General features: G+C 42.0%; 1 protein-coding gene across 1 annotated transcript in view; it reads left to right on the top strand.

The window, feature by feature from the left end:
* The window catches only part of CRB1 (crumbs cell polarity complex component 1), a 95,133-nt gene that overhangs the window by 67,011 nt on the left and 6,327 nt on the right, over positions 1-21,795 (top strand). The window contains exons 9-11 of the mRNA XM_038144429.1: positions 78-984; positions 2,229-2,357; positions 5,314-5,440. Of these exons, the coding sequence (XP_038000357.1) occupies positions 78-984; positions 2,229-2,357; positions 5,314-5,440 (1,163 nt within the window). The remainder of the gene's footprint in view (positions 1-77; positions 985-2,228; positions 2,358-5,313; positions 5,441-21,795) is intronic.

Here is a 21,795-nt window from a genome sequence, read left to right as displayed (position 1 = left end):
ATGTGCACTGGAGAGACATCTTTCCACGGGTATTGGTGTAAAACTGGCCTGGTTTCTCAATTGCTGTCTTTGCACAGGTCTCGCTAACGCAGTGTTCAGCGGCCGGAGCAGTGCGATATTTTACAGAAGCAACGGGAAAATCAGCAGAGACCTCACCAATATCATCTTTGGCTTTCGAACCAGGGACACTGACGTGATCCTGCTGTATGCGGAGAGGGAGCCTGAGTTTGTCATCATCAGCATCCACAACTCCAAACTCCTGTTTCAATTGCAAAGTGGCAACAGCTTCTACAGGCTGACCCTCGCGAGTTCAGTGCCTGTGAGCGATGGCAAATGGCACCGAGTGATGGTCTCCATGGTGGAGCCCCTGTCCCAGTCCTCCAGATGGCACATGGATATAGACAACAAGAAAGACACGGCAACCAGCACAGCTGCTGCAGGAAACCTCAATTTTTTAAGAGAAGAGACAGACATCTACGTGGCTGACAAGGCTTTTGACAGCCTGGATGGCCTGCGGGGGTGCATGAGCACCATAGAAATCAGTGGTATTTATCTCTCGTACTTTGAAAATGCTGACATCCCTACTAAAAAACCTCAAGAGGAGCAATTTCTCAAAATATCGGCAAACCCTGCTCTTACTGGCTGTTTGCAGGTAGATTTCTGCAGCTCTGACCCGTGTATGCATGGGGGGATATGTGAAGACTTTTACACTTCCTACCGCTGTGTATGTCCCGAGGGATGGACTGGCACCTACTGTGAAGTCAACATTGATGAGTGCTCTTCAAACCCCTGCATCCACGGGAACTGCACAGATGGGATTGCCTCCCATGAGTGCAGCTGTGAGCCTGGTTACAGTGGGGAGAACTGTGAGGAGGACATAGACGACTGCCATGACCACCAGTGCGTGAATGGTGCCACCTGCGTTGATGGGATCAATGGATACTCCTGCCTGTGTGCTGCTAACTTCACAGGGAGGTTTTGCAGGTACTGTAAACAAGACTGATCCATAAGGTTTTGTCAGATCTCTTCTGAAGGGCTTTTAGATCCCTGATGTCTTTGTTTTAAACACAGATGTTTTGCATCTGTCTCTATATTAATCATGGCTGCAGAGTCGATGTATGAAGAGTACAGAAAGTTGTACAGATCAATTAGATGTGGACTGAGACAGTGGAGAGCTGCCAGCTCAAGCAGAGACTGATGAGACAAGGACTGAAGGAACAAGGCACAGCTCTGCTGCCCTGTTCTGCTGTCAGCATTGGTCCTGTGAGCTCTCTGATGACAAGATTACAAGTCTTCTAGAGCTTAAAAATAAATGTGCTACATCTTCTTTTCAAAAGAAAAAAAAATCTTAAGGTTTTTAAATCTCTAAAACAGTATTTTATTACAGTAATAGGGCTCTATAGCTATAAATACAGGAATTCAGAGTTGGTAAGAGAAAATAACAATAGGAAAATAAGTTGTTTTTCTCCCCACCCACAGCATCTTTTCCGGATTGGCCTTTTCCTCCCAGCTTACTCTCAGTCCTGATGGCTGCAAACACCACCCAACCCACTTTTGCCATTGCTTCAGACACTGCTCACTGCTGTTTCCTCTTCCTCCCAGACTCTCCTTTAGAAAGGCTGTGGGCTTTTCCCTTTAATTGCCCTTCTCTGCACACCTGTAAAATTCTGCCTTCTAAGCATGTCCAGTTCCTCTCCAAGAAGGCAAAGTCCTTCTCCTTCCTTCAGAGGACTCCAACAAATCCAGTCTGCTGCAGCCCAAAGGATGCATACAATCATCTTCATGCTATCCAATTACAGTCTTTTAGGATATAATTACTAAAATTGACAGGTTTTGTTGACTTTTTCTGAGCCGTGAGGACATCCTCAGATTTGAAGATGGCTTATGGTGGCCCAGTATTTTTATCTTGTGTGTTAAGTCTGCCTCTTTTGAACTCTTATAGTAAGCTGTCTAGGTATCACAGAGAACCACATTAGTAATGTAAGTAGAGTGATGTCCTTTTTTTTTTTTTTAATGATAAATGAATCATTATTTTGCCAGTAAATATTTGGAAAAGAAAAATTAAATTCATCAAATAAAAAAAAGTTAGGCAGAACATGTTCTGGGAGTCTTAAATGTGAGTTCCAGCTGTCATTCCTTTGGACTTCCCCTGCTTCAGCTGAGAGAGCAGGAGACATCCAGAAACAAGGATAGTGCAAATAACTGCTGCTGCCTTCTTGTTTGCCCAGGTATCGAAGATTACCTTACACAGTGTGTGGGAACGAAGAGAGGAACCTCACGTGCTTCAACTACGGCAACTGCACCGACCTCGGCGGCGAGCTGAGCTGCATGTGCCTGCCAGGGTTTGTGGGAGAACGGTGAGAGGCTTTGTCCTGCCCATCCTTGGGGAGCACCTCTTCCAAAAGCTGTTCCAAAAGAGTCCAGAGGGTAACAGCCGGCCCTCTGCAGAAATACAGACAAAGCAGCTGTTTAAATGCAGCAGTTCCTTGCTACAGTGACTCTGAGGGCCTGAAGTATTGTGATTTTGGACAAAAATCATAAATGAATGCAGCAAGGTTTAGTCCAATACAGCAGCAGTAATCCAGCCCAAGATATTAATTCTTAAACAGCACTGCAGTCTTGGTTCTCTGTGCCTTTCTTTGTTTCTATTCAAAATTTTCATATGACAAGTTAGAATGTTGCCTTTCCATAGGTGGGGACAGAAACACATGTATCCTGCTCATATACCTAAACCAGCTACATGCTCTGGGACGTGAATATGCACAGCTGTTTCATTTTCACATGTCTGTGCTGTGAATATACAATCTGTCCTATCCCAGGGATGGTAAGAGGTGGCACACCTGGTGGCATGGTATACCACGCTTTCTTACTGAATGCTGAAGTGTGAGAACAAAATGATTACTTTTAGAAGAGATTAAGGAACACTTTGTGCATGTTATTGTTTAGCCTGGAACAGAGGGACCTTCCTCACAGTAAAATTTGTATCTGGTAGCCCAGTTCACATTCAATACTGGCCTTGAAATAGCTCTGGAGCAGGGAGGACTGAGAGCCTCAGGGCAGGCATCAGGTGCTGCAGAAACTTAGGAAGGCATTGTCCCAGTCATAGCCTGAACAGGTAAGGGCATTTTGGATAGAGAGACAGGAAAAACTGTACATACTCCTGGCGAAACTAGCATTATGTCAGAGTATAATATCCAGAAGTTCAACAGGACCAAGCTGTAACACAGAGAAGTTTCCAACAAAAGGTTTTCATTCTCTCAAAAACGTATGAGCCCACTGATTTTGTGGAAAGAGTACAGTAGGCTATAAAAGACATGAAATGAGGATTTCCACCCACTCAGTGCACAGTGTAGTTGGCAGACACACTTGAATTGCACTGTTAACAGCCAGGTTGCCTGTGTACCACCTCACAATATTCAACAAGGGGGAAAGGATACAATAAAATAAAATTTTAAGATGTAAAAGCATATTCATAGCCACTTCTGCACTGCGTGTATTTCTTGGGACTTTGAGGCAGCAGGAAAGCACTTTTTCCTTCTCCCTCCCCTGCCAGCCTATCTGCTAACTGCAGCTTTGGGAATGAGCCTTCCTTCCATCCATCCCACTGGCTGGCAGTAATCTCTGTTTTACAGTTCCCAAGGTTCTCGTGTGGAGCCCGTGCCCGGTGAGCTGCAGGGAACTGCCTGTGGCAGCCAGGCTCTCTTCTGCAGCCTCTCAAATGGACCATTTGGCCTCTGCTCCTCCAGGCTGCCAAACCATAAACCAGCAGTGCTTCTGTGCTTGGGGGTCTCACTAGATCAAATGAGAACATTTCATCCCTTTTTTTTTTTTTTTCTTTTTTTCCAGAGCAAATTCAAATATATCTGTTGATAAGAAAATTAAAACCAAACCCCTTTGTATATTTATGTATTAGACTGATAAAGCAGGCATTTTCCTTTAAGACAATATTTCAGCCCTCAGAAAGCCACTGGTGCACAGTATAGAGAAATTCTGTGCCAATCAATTGACTTGGGACCACATTAAAAAAATCCCAATGGACTTAATAGCAGGTGGAAAGGGAAATGTGGAAAGATTAATCTCCATTAGAGGAGATAGAGCTCTCTCTCAAAAACAAATTGTCATGTAATTCAGGCTGGAACTTTCAAAATTACATAAAGGGAATCAGGTTTTTAAGTGTTCCTGAAACTCATTTGGATTCATGTACCTGATTCCCTAGAAGATTTGAGAGGTTGTTTGCTTTTTAAAAATTTGCATAGGTAATTTCATAGCTATACAGTTATTATCCATTGGATTAATAACTTTGCACTTTGAAGTATATGAATATAATTGAATATTTAAGGAAGCTATTGAAAGAAGTTTAGATTAGAGTAGAGTAAGAGTGTTTAATATAAAAATGCTCTTCTCTGATGTAAGATTAATATTTTTATTGCTTGGTTATGAATATGACTGAACAAAGCAATTCCTTATAATTCAGAGAGAATTTCTCACATTCTTCTCCAAGTATAAACCTGCAAAAATAATTGATAAACTGAAAAAATAACTCATTAACTGTTAGCATTATTTGATAAAAGGGAGCAGGGAATTAAAAGAAAATGTTTTCAGAGCAAAAAATCACCAAATCAGTAGTTTTCAAACAGTCTTACACATCCCTTATTATCCTTCCATTGGATGCCTTGAGAAATTATAACTCAAAATTCCTGTATCACCAGAATTAGCTCAAAAACATTTAATGAGGCTTATGAAACCTGTCCCGCACCTTTCTTACCTTTTTGGGGGCCCATCTCAGAGCAACTGTATGGGAAATTGTGCTGGGATCCATTGGCATTCCAAATTGAGGGAAGAAATAAAAAGGTTAAAAAAAACGCACCCCAAAAGCAGGTGAATATTTCTAGGACCACTCAGCTGGCAAAAACACACATTTGCTTGACTTACATCCAGATTACTGAGAAGGAAACTGTGCCCTCAGCTTCCTGGAACAATGCAAAAGACAAGCAAGCTGCCAGCAGGACTTGCACCAGAGCTGGCTCTGAGATCACACAAGAACTTGCATTGCACCTTGCTAAGCACCATTAACCATGAAGTACTTCACAGGGATGAAATTACCTGCTTAACTGTCTGTGTTTGGAAACCATACAGGAAGTTCAGGGTTTGAGTGGGGCTCATCAGCTAGTTAATAAAACCATAAACACGTGTGGAAATGTGCCCCAGAGCATCTTCCTCTCCTCCCCCCGAAGCTGCTGGATTAAACCCGCGCCTGTTGGACGCATTTGGTGCCTGGTTCCTGAGGCTGACTGTTTGCAGTCTCTCCTGCAGGTGCGAGAAGGACATTGATGAGTGCAGCTCTGACCCATGTCTGAACGGGGGCCTCTGCCAGAACCTGCTCAACAAGTTCCACTGCCTGTGCGACGTGAACTTTGCCGGTGACCGCTGTGAGATCGATGTAAGCGACCTCTCCTTTTTTGTCTCTTTGCTCTTGTGGCAGAATCTCTTTCAGCTCCTCTCCTATCTCATTCTGCGAATGGATGATGAGCCAGCAGTCGAGTGGGGTGATCAGGAAGACTATTGAGCTGTCTTTAAACTTTTTTGTTTTAATGCAGCAGAAGATGCCTTGACTAACCAGCTTAGCAAAGCAATACAAATATCAGAGTTTTAAAACTTGTTTTATATTTCTTTGAATGGTTTTTCTATGAATCGCTTCAGATCTGGTTTGGTTAATTGATTTAGTTTTAGAACAAATGCTAGCAGATGTTAAAGAGTTCACCCCACCTTCACCAGAGCATTTCACCACATGGACACTGCCAGTGGGCAACAGTGGGACAACTTACAGGCACCACAACTGTCACATTTACTGAGAGTGGCATTCAAACCCTACTGCAGCGAGAGGCAGACTCACTGCCTTCAAGAATTCTAATCTGAAGTCATATCTTCCAGGTGGTCACTATTTTTACATCACACACCATGATGTCTATTGCTGTTCCTTTGGCAGTTAGGCCTCACACCTGTGAAATCATCAGGGATATTTTTGGATAATTAGGTAATGGTTTGGATTAGCAATTGACAACATGCTGAGGAGGCTCCCACATCCATTTGAATTAGTGTCAATCCTGCACTGATATCCCTAATCCTGATCCTCTGCTCCAGTAGCCTCTACACCTTCAATGTACAATACTGAGATAAAATACAATCATCCTAATCTTTACCAACATTTCCTCCTTCAAGAAAGGCCCAGTAAGTGTCTCAGACTTGAAATCACAGATTTGTTGTTTGTTTAAAGATTTCTATAACTTTAAGTAAATCTGTTTTACTTCTTAGTAGATCAGTGTCATCAGACCAAAAAAGATGGGATTTTCCCTTCTTAAGAAGCAAGCAAGGTAATTGGGTTGGTTGTCCATGGATTCATAAAAGAATTTTAAAAAGGGACCTGAAAATTATGAGCACCAGGAGATTTAACAAAAATATTATAGCGAAATATCTTCATATTTGCCTTTGAGAGTGCAGACACAAATGAAATACATTGTTAAATACTAAACATTTGTAAAAAGGAGGGTTTTTTTTGGTTTTTAACTATTCTTTAAGACAAAAACCCCATTAATGAATGGTGTAATAATTTATTTGGACGTTCATTATTATATTTGCATAGATTCTCTATCCCATTTAGTCATTTGAATAGTGTCCTCGAGAGAGGATTCGAAAGAACAAGTGTGTATAGGGTGGTGGTTTGTTATCAGCTATATGGCAGGTAGCAGAGTTATAGGGAAGACTAACACCATACTGGGAGGTTTTCTGACTCCAGAGGGAACAATTGATCTTTTGGAGGAGTCCTTGAAATCACTGATATCAGTTTCCCCCACTTCAAACCTGTCCCTGTCCTCCCTAACTCGCTGCAGGTTGGACCTGGTGCATCCAGGAAAAGCAAATCCCCCCTTTAAATCTCCATTAGGAGTGACATTAGGACACCCTGAAATGTGTCTAAGTGGGATGTTTCTGTTTTGCCACAGCAGGATGTGGATCAGACAGTGGATCAAGACTATTTTTTATTTTCCACCTTTCATAAATGCCCCCAGGTCTGTTATTTTTCTGAGTACCACTCAGCGCACAAATGCAGCAACCTTGTGATGTGAATAACCCTACTCCTATTTTAGGGGGGAGGAAAAAACCAAACAAACTTTTTCACATTTGTGGAAAAAAAATTATGATTCATCCCTGTCACATATTCCTGTTCCTAGCATCTGCCTTAGTATGAAAATTAAGCACAGTGTATTTACCTATGAGAGTTCTGCACAAGAATCATTTCTTTACTGGATTTATCATACCTGAAAAAGATTAGGGTAATTTTTTATTAAACACCTATTAAAATAATTATAAATAATTTTGTATTATATATATAAATTTATTTTTAAAATCCTTTCCTCTTTGTAAGCAATCAATAAACACTAGATGGGAATGCACTGGAGGTGAAATGAATGTAGTAGTGTCAGAAAGAAAATAATATATACTATCAGATATAGTTTTAGATAACTTACTGGCAATCACATGTAATACTGGGAATTACAGAACACAGGCAAAGAGAAAAAAAACAAAATCAGACTGCATTTTGAACTTCTTTATTCCAGTGAAAGTACAGTTTTGGAAAATTGCTTTCATGTGGGGAAATTTAAAATAAAGCATCTTTTGTTGGGAATTTCATTCCAAACTGTAGCTTTCATTTAATCATAGCTAAAAACATTTCTTAGTTCAGTATTATTAAAATGAAAAATTAATCAGAAATACTTGAAATAAAAACTAGTTAGCATTCTGAAATAGGACAAAGACAAATAAATAAGAAATTTTAAAAGTTCAAGTGAAAAAAGTGCTGCTACTAATCGAAGCTGTTCAAACCATTTTTTTCCCTTAAATAATTATAATTAAGAAAATAATGAAGTTTGCTTTGGTTTTGTTTTCTCACTGGGCTTAGTTCAGTTTCCACATAACTACATTAAGCAAAAATTTCATCATGGTCTTAATGTTGAAGAAAGGTAGAGGGCAATAAATGTAATAACATTATGTCTGGCATTAGACCTATATCCAAAATGTGAAAACAATAAGAATCCATTTGTATAGCGATTCCAATACTCTTTCTATTCAATAATAGACACTTGATATGAGGGTTTATGCAATATTAAACACAGGTTTTATATTAATTTACAGCAATATGCAAGTTATTATTCTAAACTCAATTAGCAGGGCATCAGTTCTCTCTTTCTTTTACTGAAAACACTCAGCTGTAATTGAATTCTTTCCTTCCTCTAATGCCTTGTCATCATGAAACATCCCCTGGCCTCAGAAATGCTGCTCTCTTCCTCTTTGTACTTCTGTATCCTCAACTGCATTGTGCACGTGTACATAAATTTCCTACCTTTATACACCAAATAAACCTTCTGCCTTTGTCTCTTTATGTCTGCTCCTCATTTCCTGCTGATGGCTCTGTTCATTTGCTTTCAGTGTGCCATGTTTTCTGAATACTTCACAGGAACACCACACCTCAACCAAGGTTGCTTCATCCCAGAGTTTTCCAGGAGCTCTGGAAGGGCAGGGTTAGGCAGGTGCTTCCCACTGAAGCTCTTCAGCCACTCCAACCACCCCAGCTGTACTCCTGCAGGCTTGGTATTCCTAGTTTTAAAAGTCAAGAAATAAATAAACAAATGCCAGGTTAAGTGAAATAATTTTCTATTTTTTTAAGCGATGCAGGTGTCAGACAAATAAAGGGAAAGTGGTATAAAAGCAAACATGAAAAAAATAGCTGGATGAATAATGACACTGGGTACTAACCTTTTTGGAAAAATGTCCAATTGCTAAGACTTTTGAGAATTCAAGGGGCTGAAAAGGCCATTATTCATGTTTAATATTAAGATATAATAGCAAGATCTTCATACATCTCCAGTGTTTCAATTGTACTTCAAATCTTTTATAGTTGATTTTTTTTAAATTAAGAACACAAACTCCCTGCTGAGTTCATGCTTTTGTGGAAAATCAGTATTTATAAAAAAAGAAATATCAAAACACACTCCTGCTAATTTGGGCATTGAGAAGAGGTTGGGAAAACGTCATCTCAATATACTCAGAATTAGAGGAGGGATAAAAGACGTGCAAATGAAAGAAAGCTAGAAAACAAGGTCATGATTTTTGGAGGTATGGCTTGTGATGCTCCATGTTGGTAATATCTGTAATGGATCCCCCTGTGATACTGAGACTCAAACTGGTTTTCAGATGCCAGTGACTGTCATTCATAAAGCTGGGTAATGAGAGCTAACAGTGTTTGGGCTGGAGGCAGAATTAAGATTTCTGAAAAGAGGGGGAAGACAGCAGTGAGGGAGACACTGGAAGGGAGAGCAAAGGGATTTGCATCAGCTGTGAGATGAATGAAAGCTTCTTCTTCACTGTGTTTGGAAAATACACGGGGGGGTTTTCACCAAGTAGGTGTCTCCAGGGAGTGGCAGATTGTCTTTACTGACCATTGTTCTTACCTCTGGCTCTTAAAAATCCAGGCTCTGACCAAGCCCTCTCTGCAGCTGTATCTTATGACACTTTTAACTACAAGGAGCCCATGTGTTTGTGAATTTGAAAATATCCTTGATATATGCTTATTTAGATTTTCTTACTCCCAGATTACTGAGGAAACTAGATGCAATAATCATTTACTCACTGCACATGACTACAGTACATTGGTGAACCTGAAAATAGGAAAAAATCTGCTTCAAACTAACAGTGATGAAATAAGATTTCATTCTTTCTTTGCAAATATTGTTTCTGCCCTGACAGCCAAAAGTTCAGCCAAGAGGGCATTTTACTTGTTTATAGTAACTTTCAGCACTTGAACTTATATATTTATATCTTGAGTTAGTGATTCTCCCTAAAAATAATGAAACTGTTGTTTGCAATAAATTATTTAAAATTTCTACTTCAAAACCCACAAGGCCTGGTTCTGAGAACTATAACCCTAAAAAGGCAATGAAATAAAAGCTGCAGCAAATCTTCTTTCTGTGGTACTGAGATTACTATTAGTTGAAATGGATCTCCAAGGAGTAAAGACAAAATCCGGGGCTGGGCTGTTCATTTTACTTCATGTTTCAGGAGTGCCCTGAGCCCCATTACACTGGGAGCACATCCTGCCAGGGCTGTGTCCTGCTGGTGCTGGCAAGCAGCTCCAGCTGAGCTTTGGAATTGTTCCTTGAACACAGTCACCAGCAGCCCCTTTGGGACAGCACTCTCTGACAAATAACACCCCCTCTCCTATTGTACGTGTGAATATACATGAGACTTGAAAGTGGAGGTGGATTTCATGTCCCAGAATTGAAGCTGTCCTTGGTTCACAGAGCTGCTGCCATGTGCTGCACCACCGCTGCTTCCACGTTCTCTTCCAGCTGGTACCATTCCATCCTCCTGGGCACAAGGACAAGCATCATGCACTGGAGGTTATGATTCACACTTAATGTCATTAAGAATACACTGATAAGCATGTTGGATATGTTCAATATTGAATCTAAATTCAATAAACTCTCTCAGGCTTCCATAGCACAGACACAGGGAATTCTGATTGAATCGCTCTACAGTGATTAGCTAATGTATTCATTAACTGGAAGGGTTAGTAATATGAACGTAGCAAATGATACTTAATTACAATAATTAATGCCTGGTGATTCATGAATAATGCATTCCATAGCTATTTACATATTCATGCTTATGAGGCTATTAATGGATAATTATCATTTGACTAAAAGACACGGACATCAGGAATGTAACAACCAGACTGTTTTCCCCCAGTCTCACTGTGGCTTTACCTGCCTGCCTTGCTCTTGCACCCCTCTACCTTGTACACAGAAATATCAACAGTATTTAGGTTTTAAGGCCTATTGAGTGATCTAATGGCAATTACAGCCCATGCAGTTAAAGTTTCCACTCTGCACCAGTTCTAGGCCAGTACTCCCATCAGTTTCTGTCTAAAGATAGCAAAACTCTGAAAGTGCTTTGTTCTCTTTGCCATCAGTACTGATTTGTTCTTGTCCTGAATTTATGCTCTTTCCTACTGCAGATGGTTAGGACACTCTCATACTTTAAATTTTTTTTTCATTTGTGAGATTGGGTAGAAATATTGGAAAAAAAATAGGAAAACTGGAAAATTAGGGTAGCTATATTGGAAGCACCTTCAAACTGAAAAATTCTGCCCTAGATATCTGGCCTTTCTGCTCCTATACACATATTTCAGCCTCATATAAGCAGATACTTTGCTAGACCTCCCAAGAGACGACCTTGAGAGCAACAGAGGAACAAAAATAAACCACAAAATTAAAAAATAATTCTTATTAAAATATATTTTAAGGGAATAAGATAATTTTTATTCTTACCCTAAGAATGAATGCCCAATGTTGACAACACTGAGACAGTGATTTTCAGCTGCCAGCCTCAGGCGTGAGGTAAAATGAACAGGTGAAGCTGGGTAAGTGAACTGAAAAGTGCTGCCAGCCTGAGTTTCAGACAGGCCACTCACCTGCTGCTCGTCCACAGCTTGAGCTGAGGAGCTGCGGGTGCCCAGGTGACAGAAAAGCCCCTTGCAGCTGTGCCAGCCTGCAGGGAGGGAGCAGAGGCTCTCCCCACGTGGGGGCAGCTCCAGGCTCTCCTGGACGGTCACAGAGCAGCCCAGGGCAGCAAGGTCAGGCTGAGCTGCTGGGGAGCAGCAGGCTGGGGCCTCGATGAGGAGCACGTTTGTACCTGCTGTGACTCCTGTCTTCTCCAGAGCTCCTGCAGCCTCTTGGAAAAGTCTGGTGTGGACAGTGTAACATTTTCAAAATGACACCGTTCTCTGAAGGGCCATGTCCTATGTCCACTGCGGGTGAGGTGCAGCTAATGATACAGCCTCAGGAAATCAGAGGGGTTTAAAACCACTCACCAGCATGTCCTAACATCACACTGAACCCAGCAGTGCTTGAGGACCTGTGGAGAGAGGACTGAATCCCTGCTCAAATCTGATGCCCTCCGCCTGCAGCACCCGCAGTGCCATGACATTCCTGCTGGCACTCCTGCCCAAGCAGGGAGCAAGCCCTGGGTCAGCAGAGCTATCAGTGAGCAAAAGCCACCTCTCACCTGTCAGCTTTCCTGAGGCTCCCAAGGCCTGTGGGAGGGAATAAACACTCAGGGCTATGTCGCTTACATCCTGCGGCTGCTGCTGGAAGTATAGGGCATTTCCTGGTACTTCTGATTTACTCTCTGTAGTACCTGACTAGGTTTGAGAAAACCTTCATCAGGGTAACGGTTTGTACAGCACAGGTAAACTTTTACAGTCTGATGGTAGTCTATTGAAATAAGATTATTTCAATTACTGAAATAAATTTTTACTTTTATTAGCCCGGCAGGATCAGTGTAACTGAGCTGGGAAGAAGCTGGAGTTTATTTGTTTTCACATCATTTGTGTAGTGCAGATCACCCACCATGGCAGAATCGTTACCATTGACGGCAGCAGCCAGAGAGGGCTCAGCTTTATTCCAGTGCCAGGTCAAATGTGGGGTAAGAAGAAACATCTTTACATTTATAAAATGAGCAGCTCTGCTCTGGAAGTCATGGGGAATGTCACAATGCCATTTTTGCAGTTGTTTTTCAGAGCAGAACAATGCCTTAATACCCTTTGCTATTTTGTATTAGTCTGCATTCAGAACACAGGATTTAACTAAAACTTCTAAAAGGATATTGGATGAAACACATTTAATGTGTGTCACAACATAAGGTACAAAAAAATTAGGATGCAAAGACAATAGGGTTATCTAATGTGTCCTAGCTGGGGAAGACATGAAAGCTCTTCACAAGGCCAGGATTGCTGCACGCATCAGTGAAGAGCAGTTGAATATTTAATGTGCATGGTAAATGTGAGCAGAAAAGGGAGCCCAGATGACATATGACAGCATAACACTCTGCAGTACAGGAATCAGCTCCAGCACGGTGTTCACATAACACTTTAGTATTCAGACTAACACATTTTGTCTGTACACCATCCTTTCTGTTGCAATGGCATTGTCTTCCCTATTCTCACCTTCTGATGTTTTCCCTGTGGACCCACATCCACATCACATGGGTATTTACTTCAGTCATTGCTCACTTTATAACACATTCATGCAGTCTGTGCCTGCATTGTTCAGATACTAAATTTTATGTCCTATCTTTTTCTTATATGCTTCATGAGACCTAATGTTCTCTTCTATTTTTCAGTTCTTGATATGAAACTCCATTCCTAATAGCATCTGAAAAAAATTACACACTTTACTAGGCTTATGGAATATTACTCCACTGAAAAGGAATAAAAATAATTCCTGTTCCTGAGAATTTGAAAAAAAATTTGGTTTCAAATGATCAAGAGCATTAATCTATTTTGATACAGAGAACTGTTTAAACAAGAGTCAGAGCTTGTTACACAAATATCTGAATATTCTACCAATCTAAATGTGCAGCAAACACAACAGTTCTTGAGTTTATTCAAATACATTTGGTAGAACAAATTATTTGTTTTTCCAAAAAAGTAAGAGCACTGAAGTAAAAAAATGTGATATTGCTGTAATTCAAAGGACAAGGAAATCAGCAGCTTTACAAATCTTTGTAATTATTTAGAGTGAACAGATTTTGCACCAGTGGAGACAGCTTTGATTGTTGGTGGTCCCTGTGAAATGGTAGGGCAGGGATTCTGGGGATTCTCAGTCACATTCATACTTTGGGGTCTAATTTATCCATTACAGAAATAAATGGAAATACTTCTCTTTCTGTCTGGGGAAGCACTGGTTACATCACAAGCTGTCCTCTTCTTATCTCCAAAGGGACAGGACCCTCTGTTCCCTGTTCTCCAAGCAGTAACCATGTGTGGGTGAATTAAAGGTGCAGTTGCTTCCCCAGTCAGCCTGGAACACGACCCTTTCTCCCCTGTTGACTCTGTATCAGTTGTGCAGGAACAGGATGCGTGGAGGGAGCACAGCCTGCCTGACACCCGGGAGCTGATAATCTTGGAACACCGCCAACAAAACAAAAAAAACCACACCAAAAAAACCACACCCAACCAAAAACCACAACCAACCAAAAATCCCCCAACAACATTAAACAAAAGTGCACACATACAAAAAAAACCTGCACACCCAAAAAACCCCCAACCCAAGCCAAAATAAACTCCAAAGAAAAGCCCAAACCTGCTCCCAATTAAAATCAATGACGAACTAGAGACTAAGCTCTGGGAGGGCCTGGCAACACCACCTATTCTGCAAGGCTAATTTCACTTTGTATTCACCAATGCTAATGCACATGTCTGGTTTTATCTAGGCTCACTTCAAGCCCTCAGTGAAATGGCAGCATAGGCACAGATTTTATCCAGGGATTTCACTGTTGCCTTTTTTCGTCCCAAATGCTACCATTGTGTGAATATTGCAGAATATTGCACATGAAAATCAGGCAGGACACTGCTGTGTCTCATGGAAAACTGCACTTGGTCCTTTCTTATTTTGTTTCCTTTAATCAAACACAAACCTCATTCAGGCTGAAAGAAAATGCTTGGTTTCCGTACATATGAAAATGTCACCCATCCTTCAAGGTAGACCTAATGCCAGAAGTAAATGCCTGCTGTCACTCTGTACAGGTTTGGAAGTCATTATCCCACCCAAATTTTCACTGGTCCTTTCAGTAGGTGATACTGCCAGTGGAACCCCAGTGGTAGCTGTGGATCTTTCTGGGGAATGATGAGTCCCAAAAACCCCTCAGTGCTGCCAGTGTTGCCATTTCTGGAAACCATCAAAAAAAGGTGGCTCTGAAAGAGATCCTGGAGGCACAAAGTGATACTGAGGGAAATGAAATCACACAAATAAGGAAAATCATAAGTAAAATGGATTTGTAAAAGCCATACAGATGGGGACAGCACTGAATGCGTGGGCTGCATCTGAACACAGAAAAAAATATTCATTATTTCAAGTAGATGCTTGGGGCACCTCTGTAAGGTGCCCAGGTGTTATTATCTTGTACTTCACTAGGAACTGGACAGAGAGAGAGACCACAGTCTACCCCAGGATGCTTTAAACACTTTAAATCTACAAAAGCATTATTGGTAGAACCTGCTGCTGAGCAATAATCTCCAAACCAGTGAAGTTCTCTAGATGGAGTAGGCAGGAAAGCTAAATTTCCATTCAGTATCAGCTACCCACTCAGCCTTGGAGGAGCACTCAGGCTGCTCAGACTGCAACTGGCCTGGACCCTGAGACCTGAAACAACTTACTTCACTTCCAGAAAATTTGGAGTCACAGATTCCTAGCTTCTGATCATTTCTTTCCATCCTCTCCAAAAACTACTGATGAAGGAGGAAGCAGAAGTATTCTTCCAGGAGAAAGTGCTAATGTATGAAACTTCTGCCAAAATATATATAATTTGCCTGATTTTCTGATTACTTTGCTAATGCATATGAACTTGGGAATATTTTAAGGAAGGATGCAAGTATCAATCAGAAGAGTTACTCAGAGCCACACAAAAAAGCATTTTGGAAATTACTGATCACCTTTTTAGTTGAATTAAATGGCCTGTTTGTGGTATGAAAAATGCAGACAGCCAGCAAGCAAAGTGTCAGGTCTGTGAGACTTCAGAGGGGAACTTTGACAGAGGATGAACAATCTTGAACACTGCAGCATGACCACAGCCAGATACTTTAACAAGATGAGTCATCACTGGCTAGAGGCAGTTACCACTAGTGAGGCTGGTGGAGCCAGATCCTTCCAATATCTGAAAATATATAAAACCAAAGCAGGCTTGAATCTGTAATAGTCCCACTGGGCAGGGAGTTGACCCTTAGGAAGAGAGGAGTGAGGACTGCACTCCAGGGTATTTGCCTGAGAGGAGTCCTGCCTGGCCATCCTGGGAAAGGGCATCTGTCCTGGTGCTTGGCCAATAAATAACAAAGGGTCAGTTGATGTGGAAGTGTGAGGTTAGTCCAAGTGCAGACTGTAAACCTGTAGCAGGCACATGTGAGGGATTTATTACCAGTGTAAATGCAGTATTGCAGTTTAAACAACAGAGAATGCCACACTTCACTCCAAAAAAAAATGTCATACAGCAAAAATGTCTGATGGCAACAGCTCCATGAAAGATCACCTGTCAGGCCCAGGTTCTCCTGCTCAGGGCTTCCTGCGTTACTGCCCCAGCAGCGGTGCAGACAGCCAGCAAGGCAGAGCCTGGAGGGCACACCCTGAGCCACAGCTCCCCAGTGCCACTGGCAGGGGCAGAGTTGGGCTGTGCTGCCCTGGTGTGACTGACAGGAGGAGCTTGGGCAGAGGGAAGAGATTAAATTCAATCACCATTTCCACCATGGGCTGCCTGACTGGTCATGGGCTAATTGTGTTTCTGTTTCATGCCTCAGTTGCCCTCTCTGACCAAAGGCTGCTTTAAAGGCAGGCATTCTCCAAACTGAAAACTGCTGAATAAGAAACAAGGCACCAGGACGGCGCTGAGGAGGAGGAGCCACTCAGGCTGCCTGCTGGACAGCAGACACTCACATCTGACACAGGAGGAATCAAAGAGGGGCTCTACCAGAAATACCTTACACCTGCCAACAGAGCTGACCTGACCCCATGCACTGTAGAAAATGCTCATTTCAGCCTGTACTGAGGAGATCTGAGTTAAACAGACCTGGCCAGAAACAGGGTGAGGTGGCCTCAGAGTCAGTACACCTTGCCTTGGAGGACCAGAGGTAAAGTGAGCTGAGTCAGCAGATTTATTTCCTATTTCCAAGAAGTATGATCTTCAAGAAAATCTGAAAGTGTAGGAAATCTTAAAAGAAAGACATTGATAGGGTCACCATTCCTTCCCAGCATACCAGGATAAAACTCTCTAATCTGTAGTACAATGTATTTTCTGTTAGTTATCTTTAGGTGGCAGTAAGGTAAAAGCGTGGAGTAGAAAGTTAAAAGAAATTTCTACTGCATTTTCAGAGACCTTTCTCTCCTGTGCTGTGCTAGCTATAACATGGAAAGAGACTTTTAATTTAAAACATTTGCATCTTCAGCAGATACCAAAAAAGCAATTATCAGAGCTGGCTTCATCCAGTTCACATTCAGATGAAAGCCTGTTGAATGGCAGCAATGCCAATACAATGATAGTAATGCATTGATACAATGATAGATCCCATATTGGGAATGTGGTCCTTGATCCAAGAATCCCTGAGGACAGTGGTGAGATTCAGAGGTAGACACACACTCACACAATTCTATCAAAAAGACAAAACAACACTTAAAAAAACCGATAAAAACTAACTCTGCTAACAAATGAAAGGTCTAAGTCAAGTCTGATTATTAATATAGCAGTTTTTAGAATTTTTTTCGTTTACACTTTACCTACATGCACCTCTTCTAAAGTCTCTCCTGAAGCTAAACCAAGTGATTTTTGTTGTCTCAAATCAGCTTTCTACTAGGAAAAAAACCAGCCAGTGGGACAAAAACACACTGAAAGTTTTTATCAAGGAATATAATTAGCAAAGTAACGTGACAGTGTCACGTAGCATGCTAAGGCAAATATGATGTAGCCAATGAAGGTCTATCTTATACTATTAATATTTACAGTTGGAAGCAGGAGATGGCTGCAATCGAAGTGCTGCTCCCAGCAAAGGCTTGCTGCTGACTCGATACCTTGCTGTCTGACAGTGTGAAACAGTCACAGCGCTCCTTACTTCACCACCACTTGACAGCATCCTATTAATGCTAGGTAGCAACACATGGCTGGTTTGCAGGAGCTCAGCACCAAGAATGGAGAAGAATTTCATGGAACAGTTTTGAGATCCTTGCCTTCGCTTTTTAGCAGAGAAGCAGGGATGGAAAGGGTCTGGCAGTTACAAAATTGGGCAGGAATTGTAACGGCCTGTGCTGTGGCATACAGAGCTGACCCACCTGTTTACTGTGCATCACTGGACAGAGCAGCTTCTCATTCCCACAGAAAGCAGGGAGAGGCAGGGCTCTGAATTTCAGCACCGAGTTTCAGCAAGAGAACCAGGGCCTGCTACCCGTGGTCACAGGCAGGGACCACAGCCCACAGGAGATGGCTGCTCCCTTTGTGGTGCTGGGCTTTGATGGGTCCTTGGGGCTGTTCTCAAAGACCTTTACAGAAATAAAAGAACACCTACCACTAACACCACTGATTAGGAAAGACATCTTTAGTCTCAACTATCATGTGCTAAAAGGTGGAGTTTTGAGCAACTCCACATTGTGCCCAAGTCAGGTTGTGCAAATCCATTCAGTTAATCGAGACTGATAATTCCTAATACAGGCAAATCACAGGTGAAAATAATGTGCAAGGAAACACGTTAGTGAGGAGAAACAACAAGCAGGTATTCATTCAGACAGTACTTACACATTGCAAATAACTCAGGAAAATCTCTCTTGCTTTTTTTCCCTTGTACAGAAGAGATTGGAGTCAGAAGGACAGATAAAACATACAAGGAAAAGATCAGAAAAGCAGAGGTTTACAGTAGGAATGGTTTAGTTACTTCCTTGACTTAGCTGTTGATAGCCTACATTACCCTTTCCTGCCCCATTCTCGTCTCCAAATGCTGTCATTACCATCAGCCCCATCTTGAGTGTCACAACATCATCCTGCACATGCTGCTCTGACCAACACCTGTGCAATCAATGAACAAAACAGTTTTGAAATCCTTTCTTCTTTCTCATAATTTTAACTATTTCACTCCATCTACTGAACCCCTCTCCATCTCTTTTCCTTGGAAACTGTCCTGCCCTCATCCTCAGCACTGCAGCATCTTTTCTTATTCTTCTCCTGTTTGGGGGTTTAACCTCCTGACCCCTTCACACCCACTTCACTCTCCCATGACAGCAGACTTCCTCAAAAGGCCTGTGTGTTCTTCCCAATCCCTCTTCAGGGGCCACTTTTACTGTGGCAGCTACAGGGATGCAGTAAACTCAACCTGGCCACATGGAGGGGAAAACAGAAAGCCAGTGTTTTCAGTGATAGTCTTGAGTTTAAATATCTCCCATTTCTTCCTGCAAGATGCTTGCCTGATGAGGCTTTTATCCACCACCAAGATGCACTCACACAGAATCTGCTGTCTCAAAGCTGCAAAGCAGTTATGCCCTGTGAAGAAACACCACCTGATACACTGTGCTGGCAGCCACGCACAAAAATAATTCTGTATGATGCCCCAAAGCATTTCCCAAACTGGAAAAGGATGTTGCACCCCAGAGACTGACACCTTTACTAAAACATTTGTCTAGTCTGTGATATAGCAGCTATGGGACAAACTCCTCCTCAGCATGGTTTGCCTGGATTTGCACCAGCTATAGATTTTTCCCTCTTATCCTTTCAGATTGCAGCAGATGGTGAAGTTCCTACACCAGAGGCTGTCGATAGAATTTTAAAAGGCATCTCATAACAACACATTGGAGCTGCACATTTAATCTGTGCTGCACCACTCGGATGATCTTAAAAAGAGCTGGAACACTTACAAAATTAGCACTGGCAGTTGCTGCAGGAGCACTATCAAGGAGCCTTCTCAAAGCCCACAGCTTAATGAGAGCTGCCCTCCCAAACTGCCACCCAAATCACTTCTCTCTGTGCAACCAACACTCTGCTGCCTAAAAGGCATTCAGCAGTCTGTGAGATACCGATCCAGCAAAACATCTGATGCAGATTTTAAGGGGCTGCCTGTGTACTTCTGGCTCTTTTGGGTGCATGGCTGAGCTCATGCACAGTATGGTGGCCAAAGCCAGGACTATCGTTCCTTCTGCCTAAGACAGACCATCCCAGAAGTACTAAACTCCTCTGTTTTCATGTCTAGACTGCTTGCATTAAATAGTTAATACAAACCAGATATCAATACTACAAATAGTTAAAGAAATTATAGTTACTGTAGGTAGCCTGTTCTTTTAAGGTTAATTCCTAAAAGTGAGCCTTCCAAGCTGGAAAATCTTTGTGGCCAAAAGGCTGATACTGCCAACAGAAGGCCACCTAAGCCATGTATTGCTGCATGTACCAGCACTGAGGAGGGGGAAAATTGCTCTGATTTAAACACAGCACTGTTTAAAGTGATCTGGGAATGGTCCTGCAGCCCAGTGTGGGGAGGAGGAGGTCTGGGTAAGCTGGTCTGACTGGGAGATCAGGACTAATGTGAACAACACTCTTGTTTCACTGAAGTCTGCTTTACAATTTAGTTGCAACGCTTCAGAGAGCTCTGTCTCCAATCTCCAATTTCTTGCTCCTCTATAATTAGAACAAACCTCCTCATTAACTTCTGGAGTGTCACAACAGTGCAACTTCACGTGCCAGGAGGGAGGCTGTCAGAATTCCTTAATGAGGTGCTTTCTCTGCAAGCCTAGCTAAATCCTAGACTTCAATCATCTCCATCTTCTTAATTTTCTCACAGTCTGCCACAGACGTAATTCTCCCTTCATAGTAAAGACTGCATTTTTCTGATCTATAGCTGGTCAAGCCAGATGACCAATTTATCATTATAGCAACTAACAGGAACTTTCTCTATGCTTTTTCCTTGATTTCAAGAACTGTCAGAAAACTGAAAGTTGACATTTTTCAGGAAGGAATCAATAAAACTGTCAGGTGTCAGCCGAGACAAACTATTCAAACTACATTATATAAAAACATATACAATAAAGAGGTTGTAGTGAACATAACTTCTTCAGAGACATTTCAAGAAAATATTCAGACAATAACACCCACAAGAAAACAAAAAAAGAAATCTAAAAGATTACTTCAAATCGTTCTTCTTCAAGATGAACTGCCTATATACTGTGGATATTCTGCACACATCAGAATAAGTCACCTAAGTTTTTTCTTCAGCCATGTCTACAGGGACAGATAGAGTACTCAGAGTCTCATTCAGGCCCTCCAGGCAGTGGGACTGTATTTCCCTGCAGCAATCAGGAAAATAACTCAGGGGCTGATGGCAGAAACAGCAACAGCAATGCTGGAAATTCAAGATTATCTACAGCCCTTGATGTAATTCAGAGATATTTTCAGAGGGAGGTGAGGGACAACAGGATAGCCTCCTCCTCCTCCCAGTGAACATGGGGCCAGCAGGAGAGGTTCCTAAGATGCAGAGGAAAAAGCAGTGATGCTACCTTGGGGTGTTGCCCTGCATACAGAAGGCACCAGAGCCAGTTTGGGACACCGAGAGACCCCCCTGGACTGGAGCTCTGGGCTGGCTGCAAGGGGAGGCAGCCACACCTTCAGGCCACTGAGATCTTGAGGTGTTCAAGGCTCCACAGCTGAATCTGGTCCTACAAACTGCCCTTTTTCTTACGCATAAAGGAAGCAAAAGTAGAGAAAAGCTCTGCAGCAGTCTTCCTAGGTCTGTTTTAAACTCTTGCCTTCTGCTTCTCAATCTGAGAGAATTCAAACACTTTTCTTACCATTTAATCCTGAAACTTGTTAGGCATCAGGTTCACAGTACAGCAAATACTGCACCTTTCAGGAATCACTTCAGGGGACAAGAGGAATGTCTCTGCAATGCAACTGCCACTTTTGAAACCCACAAGATGAACTGAAGAGTTCTGAGGTGTGCAGAAGGAGTGTGTGGTCTCCCTGATGATAAACAGTGGAAAATCAGCTAAAGTGCATTAAGTGCTGCTTCCTTTGTTGCCACAGGTACCAAAGCAGCAAGGAGTAAACTATTCAAGGACCTGAAAAATAACTGTCTATAGATACACTCAAAGATCAGTGCCCACATGGACAGCAGCATGAAGCAGGAAACCAGAAAAAACCATTACAGGATAAAGCAGTTAAAGAAAATAGGTG

This window comes from Motacilla alba, chromosome 8 (assembly GCF_015832195.1).
Source record: "Motacilla alba alba isolate MOTALB_02 chromosome 8, Motacilla_alba_V1.0_pri, whole genome shotgun sequence".
Taxonomy (NCBI): domain Eukaryota; kingdom Metazoa; phylum Chordata; class Aves; order Passeriformes; family Motacillidae; genus Motacilla; species Motacilla alba.
This window is presented reverse-complemented; position numbering and strand designations above follow the sequence as displayed.